This window comes from Chlorocebus sabaeus, chromosome 6 (assembly GCF_047675955.1).
Source record: "Chlorocebus sabaeus isolate Y175 chromosome 6, mChlSab1.0.hap1, whole genome shotgun sequence".
NCBI classification, from domain to species: Eukaryota; Metazoa; Chordata; class Mammalia; order Primates; family Cercopithecidae; genus Chlorocebus; species Chlorocebus sabaeus.
This window is the reverse complement of record NC_132909.1, coordinates 47,655,770-47,680,733: the sequence shown is the minus strand read 5'-3', so window position 1 is coordinate 47,680,733 and position 24,964 is coordinate 47,655,770. Positions and strand designations below refer to the sequence as shown.

Here is a 24,964-nt window from a genome sequence, read left to right as displayed (position 1 = left end):
CTTGGGGAGGCTGCCAGGGGCCAGGCAGGGAGGCCCCCTGCTCTTTTTTTTTTTTTTTTTTTGAGACGGAGTCTCCCTCTGTTGCCAGGCTGAAGTGCAGTGGCGCAATCTCGGCTCACTGCAAGCTCTGCCTTCTGGATTCATGCCATTCTCCTGCCTCAGCCTCCTGAGTAGCTGGGACTACAGGCACTCGCCACCACGCCTGGCTAATTTTTTGTATTTTTAGTAGAGACAGTGTTTCACCATGTTAGCCAGGATGGTCTCGATCTCCTGACTTCGTGATCTGCCCACCTCGGCCTCCCAAAGTGCTGGGATTACAGGTTTGAGCCACTGCGGCTGGCCCTGACCCCTGCTCCTAAGCTAGGATTACCCTCATCAGCGCTGCCACATAGAACTTTCTTCACTGATGTGGCAATTAAGCACGTGAAATACAGCTGGTGTGGACAGGCACAGTGGCTCACGCCTGTAATCCCAGCACTGTGGGAGGCCAAGGTGGGCAGATCACTTGAGATCAGCAGTTCGAGACCAGCCTGGCCAACATGGTGAAACCCCATCTCTACTGAAAATACAAAAATTAGTCAGGCCTGGTGACGCACCTGTAGTCGCAGCTACTCGAGAGGCTGAGGCACAAGAATCGCTGGAACCCGGGAGGTGGAGGCTGCAGTGAGCTGAGACTGCATCCATTGCACTCCATCCAGCCTGGGCAACAGAGCAAGACTCCGTCTCAAGGGAAAAAAAAAAAGAAATACAGCTGGTGTGACTGAGTACTGCATTTTCATTGTATTTCATTTCAATTAACATACATTTAACTTGAAGTAGCCAAATGCAGTCAGCAGTATCGTATTTAGAGTAGCACTGAGCTGAAGACCCAGGTAGGAGGTGGAAGGCGGGGACAGGAAGGTCAGGGTTTAAGGTTTGTGCAGCTATGTCAGAGAACCGACTTTGGCAAAGAGCAGAGTGAGGCCCCTTGGCATCTAGCTCCACTGGAGGAGAGGTATACCCAGTTCCCAGGGTCAAAGTGCTTGTTACACATGCATGCATCCATGCCTGTGAGTACAGGGGTTAGTGTGTCCCAAGGCACCCATAGGTGTACCTGTGTGAGATCCAGGAGTCCCATACGTATGAGTGATTCAAGAGTCCACCCATGTATGGACATTGTATGGACTTCCAGGCACAGGCAGATATGTGTGTTCCTTCCTAAGTATCCATGCCTCCTGGGCAGGCCAGCAAGGGCCACTAGTCCAGCAGGTCTTGCAAGAAGGCCCACACGTACTGGTGCATCTCCTGGGGGTTGCTCTGTGGGATCCAATGCCCCATGCCTGGCAGGATGTGGGCCTCCAAGCGGCCTGGCACAAAGCGGCTGCTGATGGCTTCCACCAGCCCCTGCTCCAAGTAAGTGTCCTTCTCCCCCCACAGCAGCAATGTGGGTGTGGCCAGCTCCTGGGGTTCCAAGGGGAAGTTCCTGTGGCCAGGACAGACAGACAGACAGACAGGCAGAAGGATGGCTGCCTCCCACCCCTGCCCAGCCCCTGCAAATCTCCTGAGTTCATCATGCTTGGCATCTGGTCTTACCTGAAGAGGTTTCGGTAGTAGTTAAGGGGCCCAGTGAGGCCACCAGGCTGAGAGAAGTTATAAAGGAAGGCCTCGAGCTCGTTGGGGGTCAAGCGTGGGATGCCTGTCTTGTGGTGGGTGAGGGTGGTCTTCAGAATCTAGGTACAAAGCAGGACTCTGGCTTCGGTGCCCAGTCTGCCCAGCCCTGACCTGCTTCCCTCCTCCCTTCAACCGGTACCCTCTGTACCTGGAAGTCAGACATAGACAGCAGCTTCTCGGGCAGCCAGGGCAGCTGGAACAGGAACATGTAGTGGGAACGGAAGAATTGGCTGATGTGGTGCAGGGAATAGTCTGGGATGGAAAGGTTAGGGGACAGATGTAAGGCCTGCCCCTGGGATGGCCCCACACACCTGCACCCCTACACACACCCAGGTCAGGCACACAAGCCTCAGGAATGCCACTGCTGCCTGCCTGGGTCTGTGAAGGTACCAGACACCCCTCCTGGCGTGGGCACCAGCTACATTCCCTCCTGCCATGTTTCACTATCCACAGGATGGGGGCATCTCCTGGGAACCCCCATATCCACTGGTGTGCTTCCCCTGCCCAGGCCAGGGTGCGTTTCTTCTGCTTTATTCAGCTAACACTTATTGAGCAACTACTGCATGCCAGGCCTTGTTCTAGATACAGCAGTGAATGAGACAGACACAACTCCCTGTTCATCCTAAGCAACTTAAGGAGACCCTTGTATCTACAAAAAAAAATATATATATATATATATGCCGGGTGCGGTGGCTCATGCCTGTAATCCCAGCACTTTGGGAGGTCAAGGCGGGTAGATCTCTTGAGGTCAGGAGTTAGACACTAACCTGGGCAACATAATGAAACCCCATCGCCACTAAAAGTACAAAAATTAGCCGGGCATGGTGGCACATGTCTGTAGTCCCCGCTACTCTGGAGGCTAAGGAAAGAGAGTCACTTGAACCCAGGAGGTAGAAGTTGCTAGGTGTGGTGGCTCACTCCTGTAATCCCAGCACTTTGGGAGGCCGAGGCCAGCAGATCGCTTGAGCCCGGGAGTTCAAGACCAGCCTGGCCAACATGGTGAAATCCCGTCTCTACTAAAAATACAAAATAATTAGCCGGGTATGGTGGCACACATCTGTAGTTTCAGCTACTGAGGAGGCTGAGGCAACAGAATCACTTGAACCTGAGAGGCGGAGGTTGCCGTGAGTGGAGGTTGCCGTGAGCTGACATTGCGCCACTGCACTGCACAGAGCGAGACTCCATCTCAAGAAAAAAAAAGTGGCTGGGCATGGTGGCTCACGCCTGTAATTCCAGCACTTTGGGAAGATCATGAGGTCAGGAGATTGAGACCATCTTGGCCAACATGGTGAAACCCCGTCTCTACTAAAATACAAAAAATTAGCCTGGCGTGGTGGACTGTAATTCCAGCTACTTGGGAGGCTGAGGCAGGGGAATCACTTGAACCTGGGAGGCGGAGGTTGCAGTGAGCTGAGATCACACCACTGCACTCCAGCCTGGCGACAGAGCAAGATTCTGTCTCAAAAAAAAAAAAAAAAAAAAAAAACCAACAACAACAAGAGAGAGAAAGAGAGAGAGCACAGTTATGACCACAATGCTGAGTATTAACATCAGGTGATATGATAGACATTGTTAATCTCCCCAGCCTCAGTTTCCTCCAGCTGGAACATGGGGATAACACAACCTTCATAAGCCCAGGAGCCTTAAGTAGGTTACTGTGTGCACGTTCCTTGTTACTGTAAATGCTATAAAAAAATGTGGATGGCCGGGCGCGGTGGCTCAAGCCTGTAATCCCAGCACTTTGGGAGGCCGAGACGGGTGGATCACGAGGTCAGGAGATCGAGACCATCCTGGCTAACACGGTGAAACCCCGTTTCTACTAAAAATACAAAAAACTAACTGGGTGAGTTGGCGGGCGCCTGTAATCCCAGCTACTCGGGAGGCTGAGGCAGGAGAATGGCGTAAACCTGGGAGGCAGAGTTTGCAGTGAGCTGAGATCCGGCCACTGCACTCCAGCCTGGGCGACAGAGCGAGACTCCGTCTCAAAAAAAAAAAAAAAAAATGTGGATTAGTCCTAAGTGTATTGTGATTGATTTTTATTTTATTTTATTTTATTTTTGAGACAGAGTCTTACTCTGTCGTCCAGGCTGGAGTGCAGTGGTGCGATCTTGGCTCACTGCAACCTCCAATTCTCAGGTTCAAGCGATGCTCTTGCCTCAGCCTCCCGAGTAGCTGAGACTACAGGTGTGCGCCACCATGCCCGGCTGACTTTTTTGTATTTTTGGTAGAGACAGGGTTTCACCATGTTGGCCAGGCTCGTCTTGAACTTCTGGGCTCAAGCGATCCACCAGTCTTGGCCTCCCAAAGTGCAGGGATTACAGGCGGGAGCCACCATGCCTGACCATATTTTATTTTATATATTTATTTTTTGAGACAGAGTTTTGCTCTTGTTGCCTAGGCTGGAGTGCAATGGCATGATTTCAGCTCACTGCAACCTCCACCTCCCTGGTTCAGGAAATTCCCCTGCATCAGCCTCCCGAGTAGCTGGGACTACAGGCATGCACCACCAATGACAATTTTTTTTTTTTTTTTTTTTTTTGTAGAGACAGTTGGGGTCTTGCTATGTTGACCAGACTGGTCTTGAACTCCTGACCTCAAGTGATCCTCCCACCTCAGCGGCCCAGAGGGCTCGGATTACAGGTGTGAGCCACTGGGTCTGGCGTGTCATTAATTTCCGAATGACGAGTTCCACAACGGAAGGGACCTGGGTTGATCGCTGCACCCTTGGCCCCTGATGTGTTGACAGGTATACAGAGAATTGCAAACACATACACATGTACCTGCCCCCTTGCACACAAGTACATCCCAGTGTCCCGGACTCCCACACACACCTTGGTACACCGACATGGGGGCACCACTGACCACAACCATCCGCTCGACCAGGGATGGGTAGTAGATGGAGAAATGCCAGGCAAGGAGGGCACCCCAGTCATGGGCCACAAGGATGCACTTGGAGTAACCTGTGGGAATCCAAGGAGCTGGCATAAGTGAGGTGCCAGGTAGGACTGAAGCAGGGGTGGGGGAAGTAGTTTCCAGCAAGGAGAAAGTGGGGGTATGTGTGTGTGCAGGATGAGGGAGGCCACGCCTAGGATGGGGGTATGTCTGCACCCAGGCCTAGGATGACATCCTTGATGTCCACCAGCAACAGGTCGATCGTGTAGCAGTCCACATCCCGGGGTGCATCTGAGGGGCCGTAACCTCGCAAATCCACAGCCACAACATGGAAGCGGCTCTGGAACTCCCGGAGCTGGTAACGCCAGGAGAACCTGCCAGGCGGGTGGGGGAGAGAGGCTGAGTCAGGGCCCTCAGGTTGCACCTGCACCCTACGCCCATCAGCGACCATTGGCAACCCCTCCTTCCTGCTCTAAACTTCCCCTAAAAGGAGGATGGGGAATCCCAGGCAAAGGCAGAGGCAGAGGCTGAGGCTGAAGCCAACTACACCCTGAATCCAGGGAGCCTCAATCAACCTCAGTACCCCTTTGTCCTGTCCCTTCAGGGCCTAGGGATCCTGGGTATGCTGGCCAGTACCCCTGTCCCCATCTATGTTCAGCTTGTCCCGATCTACGCAGCCCTCCCCACTGCCTCTTGGGAACCCAAGCTCCACCTGCCCCCGAGTCCCGTGCGCCTCAGGCCCCTGGGCCCCAGACGTACCAGTTCTCAGGGAAGCCGTGCAGAAACAGCATGAGGGGTCCGTTGCCTTGTCCAGCCGAGACATAGTGCAGACGCAGGCCCGAGCTCTAGGGGGAGGGCACGGCCTGAAGCCTGAGGAACCCTCCCTCCCTAGGCTTGAACCGTCTCGACCCCACGCGACCCCGCAGCCCCGATAGCGCCCCCGTGCGATCACCTGGAGGGTCAGGAAACCGTGCTCGCCCAGCGAGGGGTCGCTCAGGCAGGCGGGGCACGCGCTCCGACGGCGTCCACAGCAGCCGCGCCGGGGCCGGCACAGCACGTGCGTGAACGCTATGCAGCCGTAGACCGCCGCGGCCACCAGCGCCACCGAGAACACCAGGCTCCACATGAAGGCGCGCAGCAGCTTCAGCGACAGGCGCGACGGCGCCAGCAGCGCGGTTACCACCAGCTCGGGCATGTCGCTGCGCTCCGGGACCACGGCGGCGCTGCCGGCCGGGGTCACCTGCAGCAGTGGCGAGGCGGTGTCAGGGCTCAGGGGCCCACCGCCTTTGGCCTGGGGCCCCTCCGTGCCGTCGGGGTTTGTGGGACGCGCTGAGGGAAGAGGCAGGCGGCTCCGACCGAAACCTCCGGAGCGCACGACTCACCTGAGTGCCAGGTAAACACCTGGGCGCGACAGGGACAGGAAATAAGGGTAGGGTGCAGAGGCTGGGGAGGAACGGGTTGGAAAGGGGGGAAAGAAATGGGCGGGGCCTAGCAGGGCGTGTGCGGGGCTTAGGACTGGGGCGGGGCCCAGGAGGACTCAGCAGCAGGTGGGCGAGGGTCTAAAGAAGGCAATTCCGACCCGGGCGCAGTGGCTCATGCCTGTAAGCCCAGCACTTTGGTAGGCCGAGGCGGGCGGATCACCTGTGGTCAAGAGCTCGAGACCAGCCTGGTCAATGTGGTGAAACCCCGTCTCTACTAAAAATACAAAAATTAGGTGGGCGTGGTGGTGGGCGCCTGTAATCCCAGTTACTTGGGAGGCTGAGGCAGGAGAATCGCTTATACCCGGGACGTGGAGGTTGCAGTGAGCTCAGATCGCGCCACTGCACTCCAGCCTGGGTGACAACAGGGAAACTCCGTCACAAGAAAAAAAAAAAAAAAAGGCAATTCCGAGCCCAAACCTTAAGGAGGGGATCCTGGATCCTCAGTTAAGTGGGCGGACCTGGAGTGAGGGGCGGGGCATATGCAGAGTAGGTGCGGCCTACAAGCCAGAAAGGAGAGTTGGAGTGGTAGGTGTGGCTTATGAAGGTGGGCGGGGAGAGGGTGGATCCTAGAGAAGGTGAGGCCTAACATTGGGCGGAGAAGGCGGGAGCCTGGGCCAAAGAGCTGAGGGTCGGCCTGGGTAGGGGGGGCCAATGAGACGGAGGGCGGGGCCGGGACCTAATATGGCGGGTCGGGCGGGCTTGGAAGCCGAAGAAGAAGAACAGGCAATGCCAGATGTAGGACTAGGAGGGAGGCACAGGCGGTATTAACGGCTCGAGGAGGCTTCGGGAGGCCCGGCCGACGCCCGCCTGGTGCTCCCCACCCTGGGGCGCGCGACCCTCCCCTCGGTCTGGCTCCAAAGACCTAGCAGCACTGACTTCACCCAGCTGTGATTCCAACGGCGGGTCCAGCGGCCTCGGCCGGTCGCCGTCCTCCTGCTGGTCCAACAGGCCCGCACGCCCGCCCCTGTACGTCTGTGATTGGACGGCGGCGGCCACTGATGCCCAAGCGACAGGTCCTGGCCCGGCAGCCAATCGGCAGGTGTTGAGTCCCAGGCTCCGAGAGCTGGCCAAGGAGGCGGGGATACCCTGATTCCTAGAGGGCAGGCCTGGTTCCCCCGAGGAGGACCCGACCTATTGAATCACTGGGGTTCTGGGGTTCTGGCCGAAAAAGGAAGTGGGACAGGGCCGGGTGTGATGGGGCCTAGAGTCACAGAGCCTTGCGGCCCTGCTGTCCCTGCAAGAAGCCAGCTTCTGGCCGGGCGCGGTGGCTTACGCCTGTAATCCTAGCACTTTGGGAAGCCGAGGCGGGCGGATCACAAGGTCAGGAGATCGAGACCATCCTGGCTAACATGGTGAAACCCCGTCTCTACTAAACAAACAAACAAATATTAAAAAATTAGCCGGGCGTGGTGGCGGGCGCCTGTAGCTACTCGGGAGGCTGAGGCAGGAGAATGGCGTGAACCCAGGAGGCAGAGGGTTAGTGAGCCGAGATTGCGCCACTGCACTCCAGCCTGGGGGACAGAGCGAGACTTGGACTCAAAAAAACAAAACAAACAAAAAAAAAAACACCAGCCAGCTTCTTCCTCCTACTTTGCAACCTTCTCCCCATATCCTTGAACATTTTAGGGACACCCATCACTTAACCCGTATAGCAACCCTATTAAGTCGAAGTAGCATAATCACATCCTGTAGATCATGAACCTGAAATTCGAGGATGAAGTCATTTGCCTGAAGACATACATCCTGTTAAACAGCCATCCACAAAGATGTAGGGAAAAAGACAGCAATCTGTGGCTACACCTACCCTTCCTCCCGGAAGCAGCCACTGGAAGGTTTTTAGCATTTTCTTTTTTTCAGATGGGGTTTCGATCATAGCTCATTGCAGCCTCGAACTCCTGGGCTCAAACACTACAACCTGTCGTTGGAACTACAGGCCTGTGCCACCACACTCAGCTAATTTTTCAAACTTTTCATAGAGAGGACTTGCTATATTGTCCAGGCTGGTCTCAAACTCCTGGCCTCAAGCGATCCTCAAGCCTCCACCTCCCAAAGTGGGATTACAGATGTCAGCCACCATGCCCCGCCTCTATTTCTTGACTTAATCAATGTATGACATTAGCCACAGACTTGCTCACATCACTACCCCTGGACATGCTGTTTTTTGTTTCCCTATTAGTTTCCTTTAAAAACACTCCACTTGTCTGCCGGGCGCGGTGGCTCAAGCCTGTAATCCCGGCACTTTGGGAGGCCGAGACGGGCGGATCACGAGGTCAGGAGATTGAGACCATCCTGGCTAACATGGTGAAACCCCGTCTCTACTAAAAAATACAAAAAAACTAGCCGGGCGAGGTGGCGGGCGCCTGTAGTCCCAGCTACTCGGGAGGCTGAGGCAGGAGAATGGCGTAAACCCGGGAGGCGGAGCTTGCAGTGAGCTGAGATCCGGCCACTGCACTCCAGCCTGGGCGAGGGAGCGAGACTCCGTCTCAAAAAAAGAAAAAAAAAAAACTCCACTTGTCACCTCTTGCCCCTTTCCGCCTCCCACTTTTATCCATATACCTTTGAACTGTCAAGGCTGCTAAACATTACTGTCCTGGGACCATAATTAAGTCCATGAAGTTGCTACTTAAAGGTGAATAGTGGTTTATGTTCTGCCTCAGTAAATAACGCATCTCGGAGCTGAATAGACCTCTATGATTACATTGCCCACAGTGTACAAACTTTTGTTCTTCCTGGACTACTTAACCACTACCTTTCTTTTGTTGTGTGATTAGCCTACATCAAAGCTTTTTTTTTTTTTTTTTTTGAGTTGGGAGTCTCACCAAATCACCCAAGCTGGAATGCAGCGGTGTCATGATCTCCGCTCACTGCAACCTCCGCCTCCAGGGTTCAAGCGATTCTCCTGCCTCAGCCTCCAGAGTAGCTGGGACTACAGACGTGTGCCACCACGCCCAGCTAATTTTTTGTATTTTTCAGTAGAGACAGGGTGTCACCACCTTGGCCAGGCTAGTCTCTAACTGCTGACCTCAAGCGATCCTCCCACCTCGGCCTCCCAAAAGTGCTGGGATTACAGGACTGAGTCACCGTGCCTGGCAGCTTTTTCTTTTACACCTTCCATTAAATCAATTCTCTCACAATTTGATGTTCCCAGGATCTCTCCATCCTGACTCCGCTAATCTGGCCGCATGGGTGGGGTGCATGTCTTGGAAACCTCCCTTCTTCCTCTGCTACACATCACTGACCCCCCGCCCTCACCTTCCCCGCTTCTGTCTACCCTCAAACAAAAAGACAGCAGTCGTCACAGGAGAGTAACTTTATATTCAGTACAAATGTTTATTTTTGCAATGAGAACTGCACAAAAAAAAAAGAACCTTTCGTATATAAGTGAAAAGTCTATGAATTCCCTTCTACAAATGTCTAAAGTGTTTAATACAGCTCTCAGATTCACTGACATAATTATTGGCCAAGCGATCCGTGCATACAGTACAGTGGGGGCTTGTACACACCTCTTACTCTGGTATAGGACTAAGATTTCTAGTACTGTGGGAAGGGTTGGGAAATGGCTGGAGAAATTAAATAGATCCCAGTTCTAATTACAACCCAGTGAGAGAGACACCCATCAGGGAGGTGTGGAGAAGGCCATGGCAGAGTTAAATCTTCAGCAGGAAGGTGCAGAGAAAACTATCCAGCTCAGCAGTTGGACCCAGCCTGGGGAAGTGTCTGAACAAAACAAGGAACAAAAATGAGGGGGTGGGATGAGATGGAAGAAACCCCAAAGAACCTAAATACGTCACACTTGAAGTGGCACAGTGGTGTATGAGGAAGTGCCTGAGTGGGCAGGGACATCGAGGAAGTGGGGGGCCTCTGGCTGGATGCCTGAACCACACCCTCACAGGGAGATTTGGCAGATCCAAAGACAATAAAGGACCTTTCAGGTCAAAAAGAGGGGATGTAGGCTAATAAACAGTCCTAGAAATGTTTCAGTTTGTCTCTGCATACATATAAATTATATACTTGTATCTTACATCTTAGGGGCTCTTCTTGGCCGTCACCCGTGCCTTGTGGCTGGGTCATGTGCGTACACAGGTGGGCACACAGGCAGGGTGGCCACCTGTGGGCTTTCTGGGACAGCAATGTGCACGCGTGTGTGTGTATGCATGGGGGGGTTAGGATTCTATTTCGGGGGATGTAGACTTATCTAAGAATATCTGGTTAACCCTGAGCTTAAATGAAAGGAGTTAGGTTGAGGCAGGCAAGGTGGGAGAAGTGGCCCAAGACCTTTGGTGAATGGGGGGACAGGATGGAGTAGGGTGGAGGGGAAGAATACTGTCTGGAGTTTGGCCAGGGTTCTGCTGGAGTACACCCTCCACCTCGGCCAGGGTCCACAAGGATGGGTACCGGGCTCTGTGTCACAGCTTCAGCTTGGGGTGGTTGGTATGAGCCTGCATGGCTCCTGCCCAGGGCAGACAGGGACAGGTCACAGGAGAGAGGCTAGGTAATCCCTGGCGGTAGATCCTGTACAGAGGTGGTCTGGGGTCCAGGGGGTCCCCTGGGCCTAGCCTAGGCAATAGTTCACAAAGAAATGTCAGGGAGACGCCAGCATTAAAAAAGAGAGATGTGTTTATTCCATGATCAGTACAGACCAAATGCATATTCACCGTTATGAAAGTCAAACCAGTCAGTGACTCCAGAGTTTGGCCAACACTGAGGCACCAGCGTCGTGGTGTAGAGTGGGTTCTCATGGCACGCGTAACCTCACCAAGGGCTCCAATTATAAAATTAGAAGAAAAAAAAAAAAGCATGGGCAGGAGTGGCCAGCTGGTCAGGGCTGGGCGCCAGGTGGGGGAGTCTCAGTCTGTGGCGCCCCCAGGGTCTGGTGCCCACCTCATCCCTTGGCCCTTCCTTTCTCAGTAAAAAAAAAAAAAAAAAACCAACAACAACAAAAAAACCCAACTCAACAGATCTGACATTAAAAAACAAAAAAGCCAACAAATGGGTGGGGGGGGAAGGGAAGGAAAAGAATTATCGCAGCTTTCTGGTTTTATAATTAAAAATAGACTAATAAAGTTTGAAACTGAGTAAAATATAGGCAGGATTTTTTTGTGTGTTTTGTCTTTTTTGTGGATTTTTTTGAGCTTTTTCTTTTTTTACACCAGTTTGGTGGAGTCACCAACAAACTTCAAACAAAGATATGCCAACTATGTTCACTATACAGTACAGCCACGGTCACACACTACCCACAGCGCGGTGGCAGCCGCTGCTCAATGAGGAGACGATCACACCATTTCGGAGATAAGCAGTGCCATTGTGTCTGGAGGAGAAGAGAGAATTAAAAATAAAATAGAATTCAACAAAAAATATATATAGAAAAAAAAAAACAAAACAAAACAAACACAGGTGGGAAGGAACTGACTTTGGTTGGCGGCCTCACTCCCCGGCCGAGGGCTACCCACACAGGACAGTCGCCTCGCTCCGGATGCCATGGACACACACACCTCCACGGCACTATTCCCTTTTGCACAAGCAAACACTTACAGAGAGCGGCTCTCAATTAAAGGCTTGTGGGGGAGGGTCGGGGGGGTCTGTTCAAGGCAAAGTCAGTGCCAGCGAGGGGGTGGGCTGGCCTCGCCCGCTTCCAGCCCACGCGGGCCTGCCCTGGCCTCCTGGGAGCGGGCGGCGATTGCTAGGGTGTGGGGAAGGACTCCTGGCGGGCAGGACGTCACGAACGTCACGTTCTTGGGGACAGAAAACCAGTCACGGTGGCGGCAGCAACGATGTCCTGTGTATACTGTGTAGATGTTTGGCGGAGAGAAGGGCCTCTGCCCCGCACGTGGGGATGCAGGGCTTGGGTCCAGCCGGCACTTGCTCGTAACAAGGCGTGCGCTGAGCGGACGTCCTGTGCGGGGTGGTGGGTGGCGGGACGTCTGTCCGACCGGCCGTAAGGCAGACAGGCTCTGCAATCCTCAGCTGCCCGTTAGGCCTGCCCCGGGCATAGCATGCAGGAGGGCCAGGCCCTGAGGCATCCCCTGGTCGCTGCTCCCACCTCCACCGCCGCCCCTAACACTATGGAAAGTCAATGTTTTGCCAGAAAATCAAAGTCAAAAGCCACCTAGGTGCGCTCAGAAAAGATTTTCTTCAAATATTGACAATAGATCACTCTGGAAATTCATGTCAATGGTAGCTGCCATCTGGAGGAGAAAGGAAGGAGGGAGTCAGGAGGGTGACCTAGCCACCCTGCAGCTCCAAGTCCTCACACCCACTGCCCTCCCCAGGGCTGACCCTTCATAGCGCCCATCCCGTTCACACACAGCACTCAGGCCCCTACATCTGAGCCCAGAGGACCACACGCTGACCAGCAGGGCCTGGGCTCCCCTGCTGCCCCTCCCTGTCCAGTCTCCAGTACCCCTTTCCCAGCTCCCCCAGGAGCTAACCCTTAGGCCAAGGTCCCCACCAGGCCTCCAGACTCACGGCTTCCCGGCGTCTTCGCTCCTGCTCCCGCTTCCGGGCCAACTCCCTCTGCTGGTCCAGCATGGACTGGGGCTGGGAGCTCTGGGCCTGGGGGGTGGCAGCGGCAGCCACTGCAGCCGCTTGTTGTTGCTGCTGCTGCTGCTGCTGCTCCTGGCGCTGCTGCTGCTGCTGCTGCTGCTCCTGGCGCCGGCGAGCCTCTTCATGGGCCCGCCGGGCCTGCTCCAGCGCATCCTCATCCTCTCGGCTCCTGGGCAGAGGGTCCCAGTCAGCCTGGGGACTGGTGTGGCCCCAGGAGTCCCCATGCCCCGCCCAGAGCCCTCGCCCACCTCATGCGCTCCTGCCGCAGCCGCTCCTTCTCCTTCTCAGCGTGCTCGGCCTGAGCCTTCAGGGCCTTCTCACGCTCCTCCTTCTCCCGAGCAGCACGGCGAAACTGCTCAAAGCTGTCGCTGGATGACTTGGCTGTGGAGGAGGGGGTTGTTGGATGCTTCTGCACTAGGCTAGCCCAGGAGCCCATGTTCTTGATTTTCAGGTCCTGCAGAACAGAGAGGTTGGGGTGGGTGAGAGGTCTGCTGTGCCTAAAGGGCATAGCAGGGGGCATGCCCAGCATGGCACCTTCCATGGCCAAGGGGCAAACGACACCCATGGACCTCCATCCCGACCTTTTTGGGTGCAACCGGAGTCTTCGGCTCCTGTTTCTGTTTGTCCTTGTCAGGGGCCCCCGGTGGCGGTGCGTTCTGCTCGGGGGGCCGGATCACAGGCCTCCCGACATCCACAGGCTTCATCTCCGGCCCTGGAACATAAACAGCCCATGGGCCCAGGCCCACGGCGGCGCATGGTCCACCAGCCCCACTGCAAGCTCACATCCAACATAGGCCTGGGGACCTGAGCCCTGGTTGTGGGCGGAGAGGGCACTCACGCTGGGGCAGATGGACGGGGGCCTTGATGCTCTCCGGGTGCTTGGGGGGTTCTGGCCGCAGCGAGGGGCTGAAGGGCTCACTGCGGATGATGGGTGAGTGGATCTTCTCCTCCTTCACCACCACCAGGGGCTGGGGCTGGACCACAGAGGCTGCACGCAGCTCCTGGGATGGCACAGGCACACAGCAGCTGGTGAGGTGAGCAGGTACCCCCGGCCCCGGTCCACGCCTGGCCCTGGAGACTATGGCCCAGCCCTGCCCGTTACCTGCTTCTTAGGCTGGACGTTTTGCTGGGGTGGAGACTGGTGGGTCAGGCTCTGGAACTGTGACATCTGGGGGGAATGTATCATAAGCGGGGAGGGGGCTTCGCGGAGGTGACCTAGGAGAGGGGACAAGGAATATGTCAAGGGGCTGGCTTAGAGCTGCAGGCCCTGGGCCACTTGGGCCCTGAGAGAATTGTCGGGAAGGAAAAGATGGGCTGGACGGAGAACCTGCACATGCCACCCAGGCCCTGGGACAAGGGTCCATCAGTCCAGCTCAAGAAAGTAAAGACCCATGCAAGAGACTGGGCCTGGTGAGGACATGACCCCTCCCCCAAAGGGTTGAGTGCCCTGTGTCCCCCTCCACGTGGGTAATAACTCAGTGTGCAGCAGGGCTTTCTGGAGCCCTGTGGCACCAGTCCTGGTGTCTGACCCTCCTGTGTGCTTCAGAACCATATGGGATGCTGTGGCAAACACAGATCCTGACACATGTGGGCTTGGCAGGGCCTGGGCCCTAATACTTTTTAACCCCACAAAGCTCAGCCTGGGTTCCTGCCAACTAGCCTGGCCCACCTGGATGACAGCAGGGGGTACAGGACTCAGTCCTGAGGTTGGGGATGCTCAGGACCCTCCCCATGGTCCTAATTCCCCACTCAGCCTGCACACCCCACAGAAGAGGGAAGTCTGGAATTGGCCTCCACCTGGGCCGAGTGGGGAGCAGGCAGAACAAGGCCTGGAGCTGTCTCTTTTAGGAAACAGACCAGCCTGCCACCTGCATCCAACCCAAGGCTGGGAAGGATCCAGCAGCCACAGGGACTACTGGGCTCTGAATCACAGTAAGCCAGCACCTCGGGACTGCGCAGCTGGAGGAGCTGACTCCTGCCCATTCAACACATGGCCTCTCTCTGCTGGCATCCCTGCAGGCAAGGGGCCTCACCGCCCACTGACTAGCTCCAGCTCGGGACAAGCCACACTGTCCACAAAGGAGGTTGCCTCTCTGCAATGCTTTTGCTCCCAGCCTAGCCTCACGCCCATCTCCTTCCACCGTCTGCCAGCACAGGCACCCTTGGGTTCTCCAGGAGTCCTGTTGGCTGGAGGCACCTATTTTCATAGGCCTGGAGCAAACCACAATGCCCCAGGTGTGGTAGATTCTCCTGCCTCTCTAGAGCCAGGACCCACTCCTAATGCCAGAAGTGGTGGCCAGGCCCACCCTGTCCCTGCAGCCCACTGCCCTGTGTGGCTGGTTTTCCTGGCCTTGACGTCTCCTTCAATTCTAGCACATTGGGACCACTCTGGGCACTGCCATCTCCATTCAGTGCTGGAGGGCCCCAGGTCTGGCCTGCCAGGGATCCACAGGCACACGACTGCAACAGCTTCCCACCCACCTAGGGTGGGAAACCTTCAGCACCTGCTGAGTCTGACCTGGGCAACAGCAGGCGCCGGGAGAAACCACCCGCCTGCTGGTGGGTTCAGAGAGTGGCTCACGGATGGCTCCTGAAAGCTGGCAGGGTGCCCAGGGATGCCTGTTAAGTCTCTCTGGGAGTCTAACAACTTGGCTTTTGGCCCGAAGCTCCCAGCATGATCCCAATCCACACTCCTCTTGATGCCCCATCCTAGCCTGTTGGGGCTCGAGTCAGGGTCAGAGACCTGAAGGAGAGCTGGCTGGAGGAGACCTGCCTCAGTCCTGGTAGGCGCCCAGTGCACCCGAGTGCTGGCTCTAAATGCCTTGCATCCCGTCTATTACCCCCAACAGGAGCCTGGCCCTGCTTCGTGTGAGAACAGGCACAGCCGCACAGCTGCGAAGCCCAACACCAGTGTTTCCCGAGGAGGACAGGCAGCTGTTCCTGGCTCAGGACACGCAGCGATCCACGTGGCACCTGGCAGCTTTTTTTTTTTTGAGATGGAGTCTCAATCTGTCACCCAGGTTGGAGTCCAGTGGCACGATCTCAGTTCACTGCAACCTCCGCCTCCTAGACTCAAGCGATTCTCCCGCCTCAGCCTCCCGAGTGGTTGGGATTACAGGTGCCTGCCACCACGCCTGGATAATTTTTGTATTTTTAACACAGACAGGATTTCACCATCTTGGTCAGGCTGGTCTTGAAACTCCTGACTTCAGGTGATCCACCTGCCTTGGTCTCCCAAAGTGCTGGGATTACAGGCATGAGCCACCGCACTCGGTCTGCACCCAGCAGCTTTTGTTGAGTTAGGAGTAATCACAGCCCTGCCTTGTCGCTGATTTGCAGGTAGCACCTGGTACACACCCAAGACAGACAGCACCATCTACACTGTTGAGGCCAGGACCCTCCACCCTAACCCTGCAGCACTACATCAGGAGGCGCCGACCAGAACGTCCCCTGCCAGAGCCAGCCAGGACATTTTGGTTACTGACACAAGTGCCCAGAAAAGGTGAGAGGGTGTGGCCTGACCAATGCTGTCAATGGGAAAAGGGTGGCCTGGACTGGACTGGAGGCTGGGAACAGGTGACGAGGACAGGTCCCGGGCGGGCTCTGAGCTGCCTTTGAGCTTCCAGCGCAGTGCTCCCCACCATGGTTCTGGCTCTCCCTGAACTTCACTACTCACTCTGCTTTCTAAGTTAGCTGCTACCTGTCTGTGATCACTGCCTCTTGGAAGCATATCCTGACACCCTCGAGGTGGATCAGGTGCCTCCCCTGGGCCCCTAGCTTCCCCACCTAGCGACAAGTCACCTAGCATTGTCGTGCTCCTGACTCTAAGTTCTAAGAGGGACCAGAGAGGCCTTATTCTGGGCGATCTCGACTCACAAGCAAGACAGACACCTGATAAACACGCTGCAGAAAGCACCAATGACCCTTCCAGGTCCCCCTCCAAACAGCCAGACTTTGAAGCTCAGCTCTGAACCCACTGCAGTCTGAAGCATGAGTTAACCCTTCCAGCTTCCTGAGGACAAAACTACAAGCCCAGCACCAGCCTCCCTAGAGACCATAGGTGAGGGCCACTTACCGGTTGAGTAGGGGTCCGACTTGTGGTGCCGGGGTGAATGGTGGTGCTGGATGACTTGCTGAGGCTTGGCAGGCTGCGGCGGGGGCGGCTGCTGGCCCGGGGGCTGGTGGGGGGGCTGCTGGCCCTGGGGTGGTGGGGGCTGTTGGATGTGGGTGGAGAATTGCATGGGCTGCAAGTGCACCGGCCGTGGAGGAGGCTGATGCTGCTGCTGGGGCGGGGGCTGGGGCTGGGGTGGCGGGGGTGGTGGCGGCTGCTGCTGCAGCTGCTGCTGCACAGAGGGGTGGGGTGGGGGCGGCAGGGGGGGTGGGGGCTGTGACTGCACCTTCACGGAAGGGAGTAGCGGCGTAGGGGGCTGCACCTTCTGCAGTTGCTGCAGGTACAGCTGCATCTGCATGGAGGTGAGGGGTGGGGCAGGTGGCTCTTCATCCTCCAGCAATACTTGGGGTGGTTGGGCCATGGGGGGCTGTGGGAGCAGGGGTGGTTGGGTCAACGCTGGTGACACGGCTGGGGGCCGGGCGGGCTTGGGAGGCAGGGCAGCGGCTCGGTTGCTGGGCCGTGATGGCTGCTGGGGCAGTGCGTTGTGCAAAGCTGGAACGACATAATACCGAGGCGGTGAGGCCTGAGCACCTGTGGCCCCAGCCTGGCCTTTCTGCTCCATCCTGACCTCATCTGGACTCCAGTGGCCTCCTACTGGCCTCCCTCAAACTGGCACTCCCTCCCCACCTACCGTGGTCTCCCACAAACTCCAGAGCAGCAGCCAGCTTCCAGAGAGGGCTTTAGGGCAGTGTCGTCCTGCCCTATGCTCTGTGTCCCCAGCTCCTGCTCCCCATGCTCACAATAGCCCGTCAGACCTCAGTGCAGAGCTTAGTCCCTCACTTGCCTGGCCGTTGCCCAGGCCCCCAGGAAGGTGGCCCTGTCCCCATATCCCCCAGGTGAGTGCTGTCCAGGTTCCACGGGAGGAATCCCATTGCATGAGTGCACCTCCCAACCCCTGATGAGAAAAGCTACAGAGGGGTCGCAGCTCTTCTCATCTAACGTGACGCCTGGCCCAGCAGGAAAAATAAGTCAAAATCCAGATTGTTACTCAAATGATCTCAGGTGTTTAAAAAACAAAAACAAAAAATAAAAATCTTCTGAATCAACTTGCAAGACCTGTCTTAAAGCATCTCCTTTAACTTCCAAGATGGCCCTGAGAAACCGCAGATCTTCCCTCTAGAGACCAGAGCCGCTGAGGCTAAGAAGTTGCCCAGCCAGAGTACTCAGACACCACATAGGCGAACCGAGGCAGGAAGGGGTCTCAGCCCACACTGGGGTGGGCCACGGCTCACCTGGAGGAGAGACCACCGCGTGCTGGTTGAGATGAGGTGGAGTGCTGTGCTCAGGCGGCTGGGGCAGGTGAGGGGGCAGCTCAGGCTGCGGCAGGTGCAGGATGGGCTGGGTGAAGTGGCCGATGGGGTCAAAGACGCTGCCTGGGAGCTGGGGCTCCAGGACGGGCACCTGGGTGGCAATGAAGGGTGGGGGCGAGGACTTCATCGCCGGGGCTGCCTGCTGAGGCATGGATGGTGGGGGAGGTGGGGGCGGCGGCTGCTGTTGCTGCTGCGGAGGTGGAGGCGGTGGGGGCTGCTGGGGAGGCGGGGGCGGCTGCTGGGGCACAGGAGCCGGGGCCTGCTGCATCTGCTGATGGTGGTGATGATGGTGCTGCAGACAGAAAGACAGACAGACAGACAGGCTGATGTCAGGCAGGCAGAACCGGCCAGGGCCAGACCCAGTTTCCCACATAATGGAGGATGCCCCCTGAGCCCATGTACCTTCTTCTGCTCCCTCCCTGGATGCCCCTTCTTTTTTGACTTCGGAGCCATCTCTGCAGAGGAAAAGAGAAGGTAGTGAGGCTCTGGGGGAGAAGGTGAGTGAGCTGGCCTTGGATGGAGAAAGAGGAAAAAACAGGGCACGTTCAGGAGGACCAGTGACCCTGAGAGAGGGCAGCCGGGTTCGAAGCGGGATGAGTTGGTCATCACGGGGGAGGGAGAGACATGCGAGGCATCACCTACCCACTTGCCTGCTGTTTTTCCTAGCAGGGACTGTGCCTGAAAAAGCCTCCCCTGCCAAGCTTCAGATCACCACAGCCGCACCGGAAGCTGAGAGCTTGCCCAATGCCTCCCACTATAAAAGGGTCAGTCCCTCACTATAGGGACTGAGTGCATGGCCTGGACGGCAACCTGCTCAGTTTTCCAACAACTTGTGATGGCTGCAATGGTCACATTCATCTGACAGTTGAGAAAAGAGGGGCTCTGAGAAGGGAGGAGACTTGTCTAGGGTCACATGGCTAAAAAGCAGCTTCGCAGGGGCCTCCAACTGCATGGCCCTCTGAGGCCCACTCCTTTCCATTCTCCAAGGGGAAGCAGAGAGGCTCAGCTGGGGCGAGAGCCACAGGACGGTGAGGAACGTATCGGCAAGGGAGAATGCAGAGAGCCCACTCTGGGAGGAAAAAAAAAGGAGCAGGCTGGCCCCCTGGGAATGACCAGCAACTAAAAAGGTAGGTGGACCTCAGAAGTCCCTGCTTTGGGACACAGTCACCATGCTACAGACAGAAGGCGGCATGTGCCCTCGCTCCTGTGGGCTGACAGCTTGGCACCACAGCAGGGTGGATGGGTCCAGGGTGTGTCTGCCCCTGCGAGGTGTAATCAAGAGCCAGCATGCCCACCTCTGTCCCCATCCCAGAGATTTACACTAAGGGACTTTTGCCAGCTGGATGTCCCCTCACCAAACATGGATGGTGTACAAGCCCCAGTGGGGGACATGAGCCCTGGCCAGTGCTCACGGGCTGGCAGGTCACACAGTCGCCAGCCACCACATTGGAGGCCGGGCCCATGATATGGCGCCTTTTGGATTCCTGTCACTGAGAAGCACTTCATGGCACTGCCTGGCTTCGCCTGAGCTCCTTGCCAGGGTGCTGCCTCTTGCTGCTGGTGTTGGAGGACACATGCTTTGCCCAAATCGAGGCTCCTTCCACTTGGATCTGCTTCGTGGAGGGCCACACTAAGCTTCGGTGAGGCTCGTGACCCTCAGTGCAGCAAGACACCAAAAGGGATGGGGAAAACTTTGTGCCCTGTAAGAGCTCACCACTCCACACGAGACAAGACACAGACACAGACCTCAGCAGCTACAGACACACGTCCTTGTACAAATGACCAGGGGCTGCAACTGGGGACACGGGGGAACCTGGGGCCCCACCTCAAACCTGCATACAGGGCTCAGGACGCTCTGGGTCAGAGTATGACATCTGGTGAGAGAGAGACTGTTGTGGGCGAGACATGCCAGAAGGAAAAGCTCGGGTAGATTTGCAGAGTCAGGGCAACAGGGAGTCTGACTGCTGTGGTGCAGCGGGGAGGAACACTGGCTGCAGAGGTTGGCGGCCACAGGACCAGTGAGACCCTGCACACTAGGGAAGCAGGAAGAAAAGGCCACGGCTTCTCTCCCAGCACTAATCCCAGTGTGAGGAGGTGAAGGAGCCATGGTGTCTGGGGGCATGCTGGGCATACCCTGGAGGGGACCTGGGGCAGGAGGCGGAAGGTAGCGGGAAGCAGCAGGGCCACCGTGTGAAGTCTGACTAGGAGAAGCCTTGGGGATGTGTCCAGATGCAGAGTTGAGGGAGAAAGTGTGTGTGCAAGGGAAGGACATGCTGGGGCTCGCCTGTTGTCTCGTGGCCTTGGAAGAAACCTTGTTTTCTCAGTTGTAAAAGAGGGATGGCCACTCTAACCCCTCACAGCCTGCAGGCTGTAAGCAGAGGCCCACAGGAGGAGATGCAGGGATAATGTTCAGCAGGGCCTGTGGGGATTCCAGGGGGCATGTCTCAGCTGCCTCAGAAAGGCCACAGGTAATATCCTGGGGACTTGTCTCCAGGGCCCCTTGCAAGTGCTGGGGCCCCCAGGCAAGGCAGGACTAACGAGTGGGGGAGAGAAGGCGGGAGGTGCACGGCACACCCCCAGGACCAGATAACTAAAGGGGCTGGTGGTAGAGGTAGCCCCATCTGGCCCACGTGGTCTGAGCCTTGTGTCGGAGTTACCAGTAAAAGACAAGACATGAAGTGCACAGCTTCACAACACACCAGCCCCAAGACACCCCCACACAAAACTCTCTAGAAAGGGTTACATGAAGATGGCCTCAAGTACGGTGTGATCTTTATTCCATGACAATCTTCAACTCAACACAAATTTCATCTTTACATAGGATGGTAATTGTACAAAGAAATAAAATGTTTTTTAAAAATCCGATTAAAACACTGATTCCGCCCACCCCCCAGCCCCACTCCAATGAAGGAGGCAGGATGGAGGGTAAGGTCAGGGTAGAGGAGAGGAGTCCCCGCCTGCACTGAGCGGCCGCCTCCCGCTCCTCCTCAGGACCCACAGCCAGCTGGTGCGTTGAGGCCCGGCTGGCACTTCCTGCACAGGAGGCTGCCAACAAGGAGAAGTGAGTGGGCACTGTCCTCTCTTGGCTGTTCCTGGGGCACCAAGCACAGGTGACAGCTTAAGTCTAATGTGCTTTCAAGTTCAACAAGCCCTGAGCGTTCTCTGCCAGATGGAAGCCCCATGGGCAAGAAGGAGAGGGTCCCTGGACAGTGAAGTTGAAAGGACCCTGGAGGAGAGCTGGCCTGTGGCTATGGCCCATGTGCACTGTGTGTGTGCGCGCAGTGTGTGTGTGTGCGCGCGTGCGCATGTGTGTGTGGGGCAGGGGCAGCATGCAGGCCTGACACTGGGAATCCAAGCTGCCATTTGGTCCAAGAAAGCAGAATCTTCCCAGAAAGACAATGCCAGCAGCTCCCCAACTGTCCTGTGGGAATCTGGGCATGAAGGCTCTCCCGCCTGCTCCCATCTCAGCCAGGCGGGGCTGCAAAAGGAACACAACAGGCGCAGGCCAAAGGGCAGCTCAGAATAGTTTGTTTGGCAAACAGAGCTTGACTGGAAGCTGGACGCCCAGAGAGGATCAAGAGCAGCCCAGGAACTCCTGAGCATCAATGCAGGCCCCAGGAGGCTCTGGTGAGGCCAGGGCTAGCCCCTGCTTCTACAGCAAATCTGGGGCAGTTGCAGCTGCTCAAGCCCAGGGAGCTGAGGAGAGCTGCCAGGGCTCCCACGCCGGCGGGGAGCCGGCACCCGAGGGCTTGCCCATGGCGACAGCCCACTTCCAGTTCCAGAAGGCGGCAGGCCTTTAGGAAGCACCCACAATCTACACTTTAAAAAAGGAGAAAAAATGAAAAGCCCCTGAAACGCAGATGCAGTTCCTTAGGGGACTTTTCATGTCAGGCAGTTTTCTGCTGAGATGCTGGATTTGTGACCAAAAAAGGGCCGGTATTTATTTTTAGAGCAAAAAAGCCTATTAGTGCCTCTGGGAGGGCTTGAATGATGTGGCCACCCTCGCCTGCCCCAACCCCAGGGGCTGTCGTTATTCTAAGGGACTGAAGACAGGAAAAATGTTCACACTGTTAACACCAATCACATGTGTCCATGGGGCAGTCCCTGAGGGTCTGTGACACCCTCTCCAGTCCACCAGCCCAGATCCGCCCCCCTAGAGGAGGTGGGTGGGGTGAGGTGGGGTTGGGGGATGATGGGCCCAAGGCCCTTCACCAGTGCCTGCCCGGCAGGTCCTGCACACTGCAGCCTGGTTCCAGGAGGTACTTTCCCTATGTGACTTGAGAAGAGGGAGGCCAAAGAAACTGGGGAAATGCCCGCCAGGCAACTTAAGCTTTTGGAAATGCACGGGAACAATGGAGACGGAGGAGGAAAGACTCCAAAAGGCTTAGAGTCAGCGGTGGCTCGAGCCTTATAGGGTATCAGTGAGAAACATGCTGTGGGAAGAGCCTCACTGAGCCCTCCAGGATCTAGAGGCCTTGCCTCTAAACCTCCCACTCCTTATCTGGGACAGCTCTAGAGGTCAGAGTGTTCTTCTACACACTGAACAAGAGCTCTCCTGGACTAATGTCACTGCGAGGTTCAGGAGGGAAGTAGTTAGGGTCCAAAGTCCCAGAAAAAGAGGGATGGGACAAAGAGAGAAAACATACTTAGGGTCTGGCTTTGCACACAGAGCAGCACCACATGAATGCATGTGTGGGGGATTGTCATCACCCTCCAGGAGATGCCACCCACCCAGAGGACCCCAGAGGACCAGGGAGGCTGGGCAGGACACCCAGGCAGTCTTTACACAGGGAGGCCCAGGCTGCTGGCCAGGCAGGCAGCCTTCCCGAAGGCGGGACTAGGCGTGTGCTGCTGGACATGACTAATCCACCCCGGGGGACAGGCCCAGGGCTCTGAGGAATTCCATAACTTGATGGAGTCCTGTCCCTTTCACGGAAGAAAATGGACTTAAGCTATAGCTTGCTGGGAAGGAATCTGGAACTGAAGACCGTTTTATTAAGAGTCCGTGTCCAATGATTAGGCAGGACCTACGTAGAGGGAGAGAGAAACCAGTGTGAGAGAAATGGTGTGGAATGTACCATTTAAGTCACAAGAACAGAAGAACTGCAGACCGAGCCAGCCTCCTGCACCCTGGTGGCTGATGGGCACAAGAACAGCACTGGAGACTGGAGCCCTGCCCCATGCCAGGCTAACCATAGGTAGGGACAGACCCACCACCCCCGTAGAAACATCACAGAGGCAGAATGCATGAGTGCCTCGGAAACCACCCCCAGCCTGTTCAGCTTCTACAGAGAGGCTTTGGCCCCCACTACCAAGCTCCACGAGTGCCCTGCCTGCCTGAGCGCACGCCGGCATTTCCTTTACTGCCCTCAAGCGGCTTCTTTTGAATTTGAGTGGTGCCCCTGCCCTGTCCCACCAGACAGGTATGGCAAGCCAACTAGGCCCCTGCTGACTTTGAGCTCATCTCACATCCAGGGGCTGCGCACTGTCTATTCTCAGGGAGGCAATGCCAGCCCTTCCGCCTGGGTCCCCAAGAGAGGAGGTACCAGAATGCAGGATCCCCAGTGGAGGGGAAAGAGCAAACAGCCTCATTTCTGCATTCCTCCAGATCCCCCAAACAAAAAGTTCAAACTCTACAAAAAGCAGAACCTATTATATACACTGTTGAAGAGAAAGAAAAAAAGAAAAAGAAACACATTAAGGAATAAAGTCTTGTCCTTTCCTTCCTTTTCTGGGGCATCCAACATGGCTCCCTGGACCAGGGAGGGGCGCTGGGCTTATTCCCACCCACGCAGCAGAGCAGATGCCTCTGCTGGAGTCACGGATGCAACCGACGTGCTACTACTCCCTGGCCCCTGAGTGCGGGCATGGGAAAAACCCGCCCACTGGCGGCCTCTCACTCCGGGCCACATTCCACAAGGCTCACCCTCACCCGCCCATGAAGCCCCAGAATCCCTCCAGCTGCAAATACTGGGTGTGTAGGGGGGAGTCACCTGCCTGTGCAGACGGAAAGGCTACTGCCCCATCTTCAAGTCTCTTCCTATTCCCCCACCTTCAGGGTCCTCACCCTTCCCCTAGGTAAGTGCCACACTGCGGAGGAGGCAAGCAGCAGCCTGGAGATGCGACTAAGTGCCTCAAAGACCCTGGGGGTCAGGAAGCTGAGGCTGGTTGTGTGGTAAGAACGCCCCATGGCCTCTGTCTGCACTTCCCAGCTCGAATCTTTCCAAAACATCAAGCATTCCTTTTTCCCCTGGAGCCATTAAGAAACACCCACACGCTCCAATCCTGGGAAAAGGAAGCCAGGAGACTAAAATAGCTGGACTGCGCTCCTGCTCCAACTAGAAGACCAGACCAAAGCCCAGGAGGATCTCTCACACCTCCCTGAGACCCTGTCCCAGCCCAGGTAGCTGAGGTGAAGGGGGTATCCCTAAGAGGAATATAAGCTGTGGAGACACCTCGGCTCACAAAGACCTGTGCATGACACTTGGGAAGAGCCAGATGTCAGCAATGTGACAAGTGAAAGCTAGAAGATTCCTAGGACATGCCCTGCCCCATATGCTGGGCAGACCTAACCCCACTGCTAATGACAGCAAAGCCACAGTACTGTCCACAGCCCACCTGGGACAGTGTCTTCCTCCAGCCTGATCTCCCCAGGTCTGCAGATGCCCTAGGGGTGGTGGGAGGGTGGCATTTGTGCCCTACCCCTGCCTGTCACAATACAGAACCCTCAAGCAGCTCCAGGCTTTAGCTGGAATCACAGCTCAATGAAAGACCACAGCCCAAGCACTAGCTGGAATCAGAGGAAGTGGTAGGGCTGGCCCACTGCACTGCATGCTGCCGGGGCAGAGGGTGGGGAATACATGGTAGCCTGGGACCCAGATGGGAAAGCAGCACCCATCCCCGCCATCCTCCTCCTG

At 56.3% G+C, this 24,964-nt stretch overlaps 2 protein-coding genes across 5 annotated transcripts in view; both read right to left on the bottom strand.

The window, feature by feature from the left end:
- Positions 1-755: 755 nt before the first annotated feature.
- On the bottom strand, positions 756-7,130 carry EPHX3 (epoxide hydrolase 3). The gene is made up of 8 exons (XM_007995576.3): positions 6,900-7,130; positions 5,495-5,782; positions 5,302-5,387; positions 4,759-4,916; positions 4,482-4,610; positions 1,799-1,902; positions 1,573-1,709; positions 756-1,462 (listed from the first exon to the last, which is right to left on the bottom strand). Exons 2-8 carry the CDS (start codon positions 5,735-5,737, stop codon positions 1,237-1,239), a joined length of 1,083 nt encoding a protein of 360 aa, XP_007993767.2. The 5' UTR covers positions 5,738-5,782; positions 6,900-7,130; the 3' UTR covers positions 756-1,236.
- A 3,492-nt stretch (positions 7,131-10,622) lies between these two features.
- BRD4 (bromodomain containing 4) overlaps positions 10,623-24,964 on the bottom strand; it is a 97,762-nt gene continuing 83,420 nt past the window's right edge. For 2 of the 4 annotated variants that reach the window (XM_037992165.2, XM_007995579.3), the window contains exons 12-20: positions 18,450-18,502; positions 17,970-18,339; positions 16,642-17,229; positions 13,669-13,781; positions 13,405-13,567; positions 13,148-13,278; positions 12,815-13,020; positions 12,489-12,735; positions 10,623-12,208 (exon numbers count right to left, since the gene is read on the bottom strand). In XM_037992165.2, coding sequence (XP_037848093.2) covers positions 12,140-12,208; positions 12,489-12,735; positions 12,815-13,020; positions 13,148-13,278; positions 13,405-13,567; positions 13,669-13,781; positions 16,642-17,229; positions 17,970-18,339; positions 18,450-18,502 — 1,940 coding nt within the window. In that variant the 3' untranslated portion in view covers positions 10,623-12,139. Of the gene's footprint in view, positions 12,209-12,488; positions 12,736-12,814; positions 13,021-13,147; positions 13,279-13,404; positions 13,568-13,668; positions 13,782-16,641; positions 17,230-17,969; positions 18,340-18,449; positions 18,503-20,786; positions 23,075-24,964 lie in introns of those variants that run through there. The other 2 variants (XM_037992166.2, XM_007995580.3) reach the window with 1 other exon arrangement.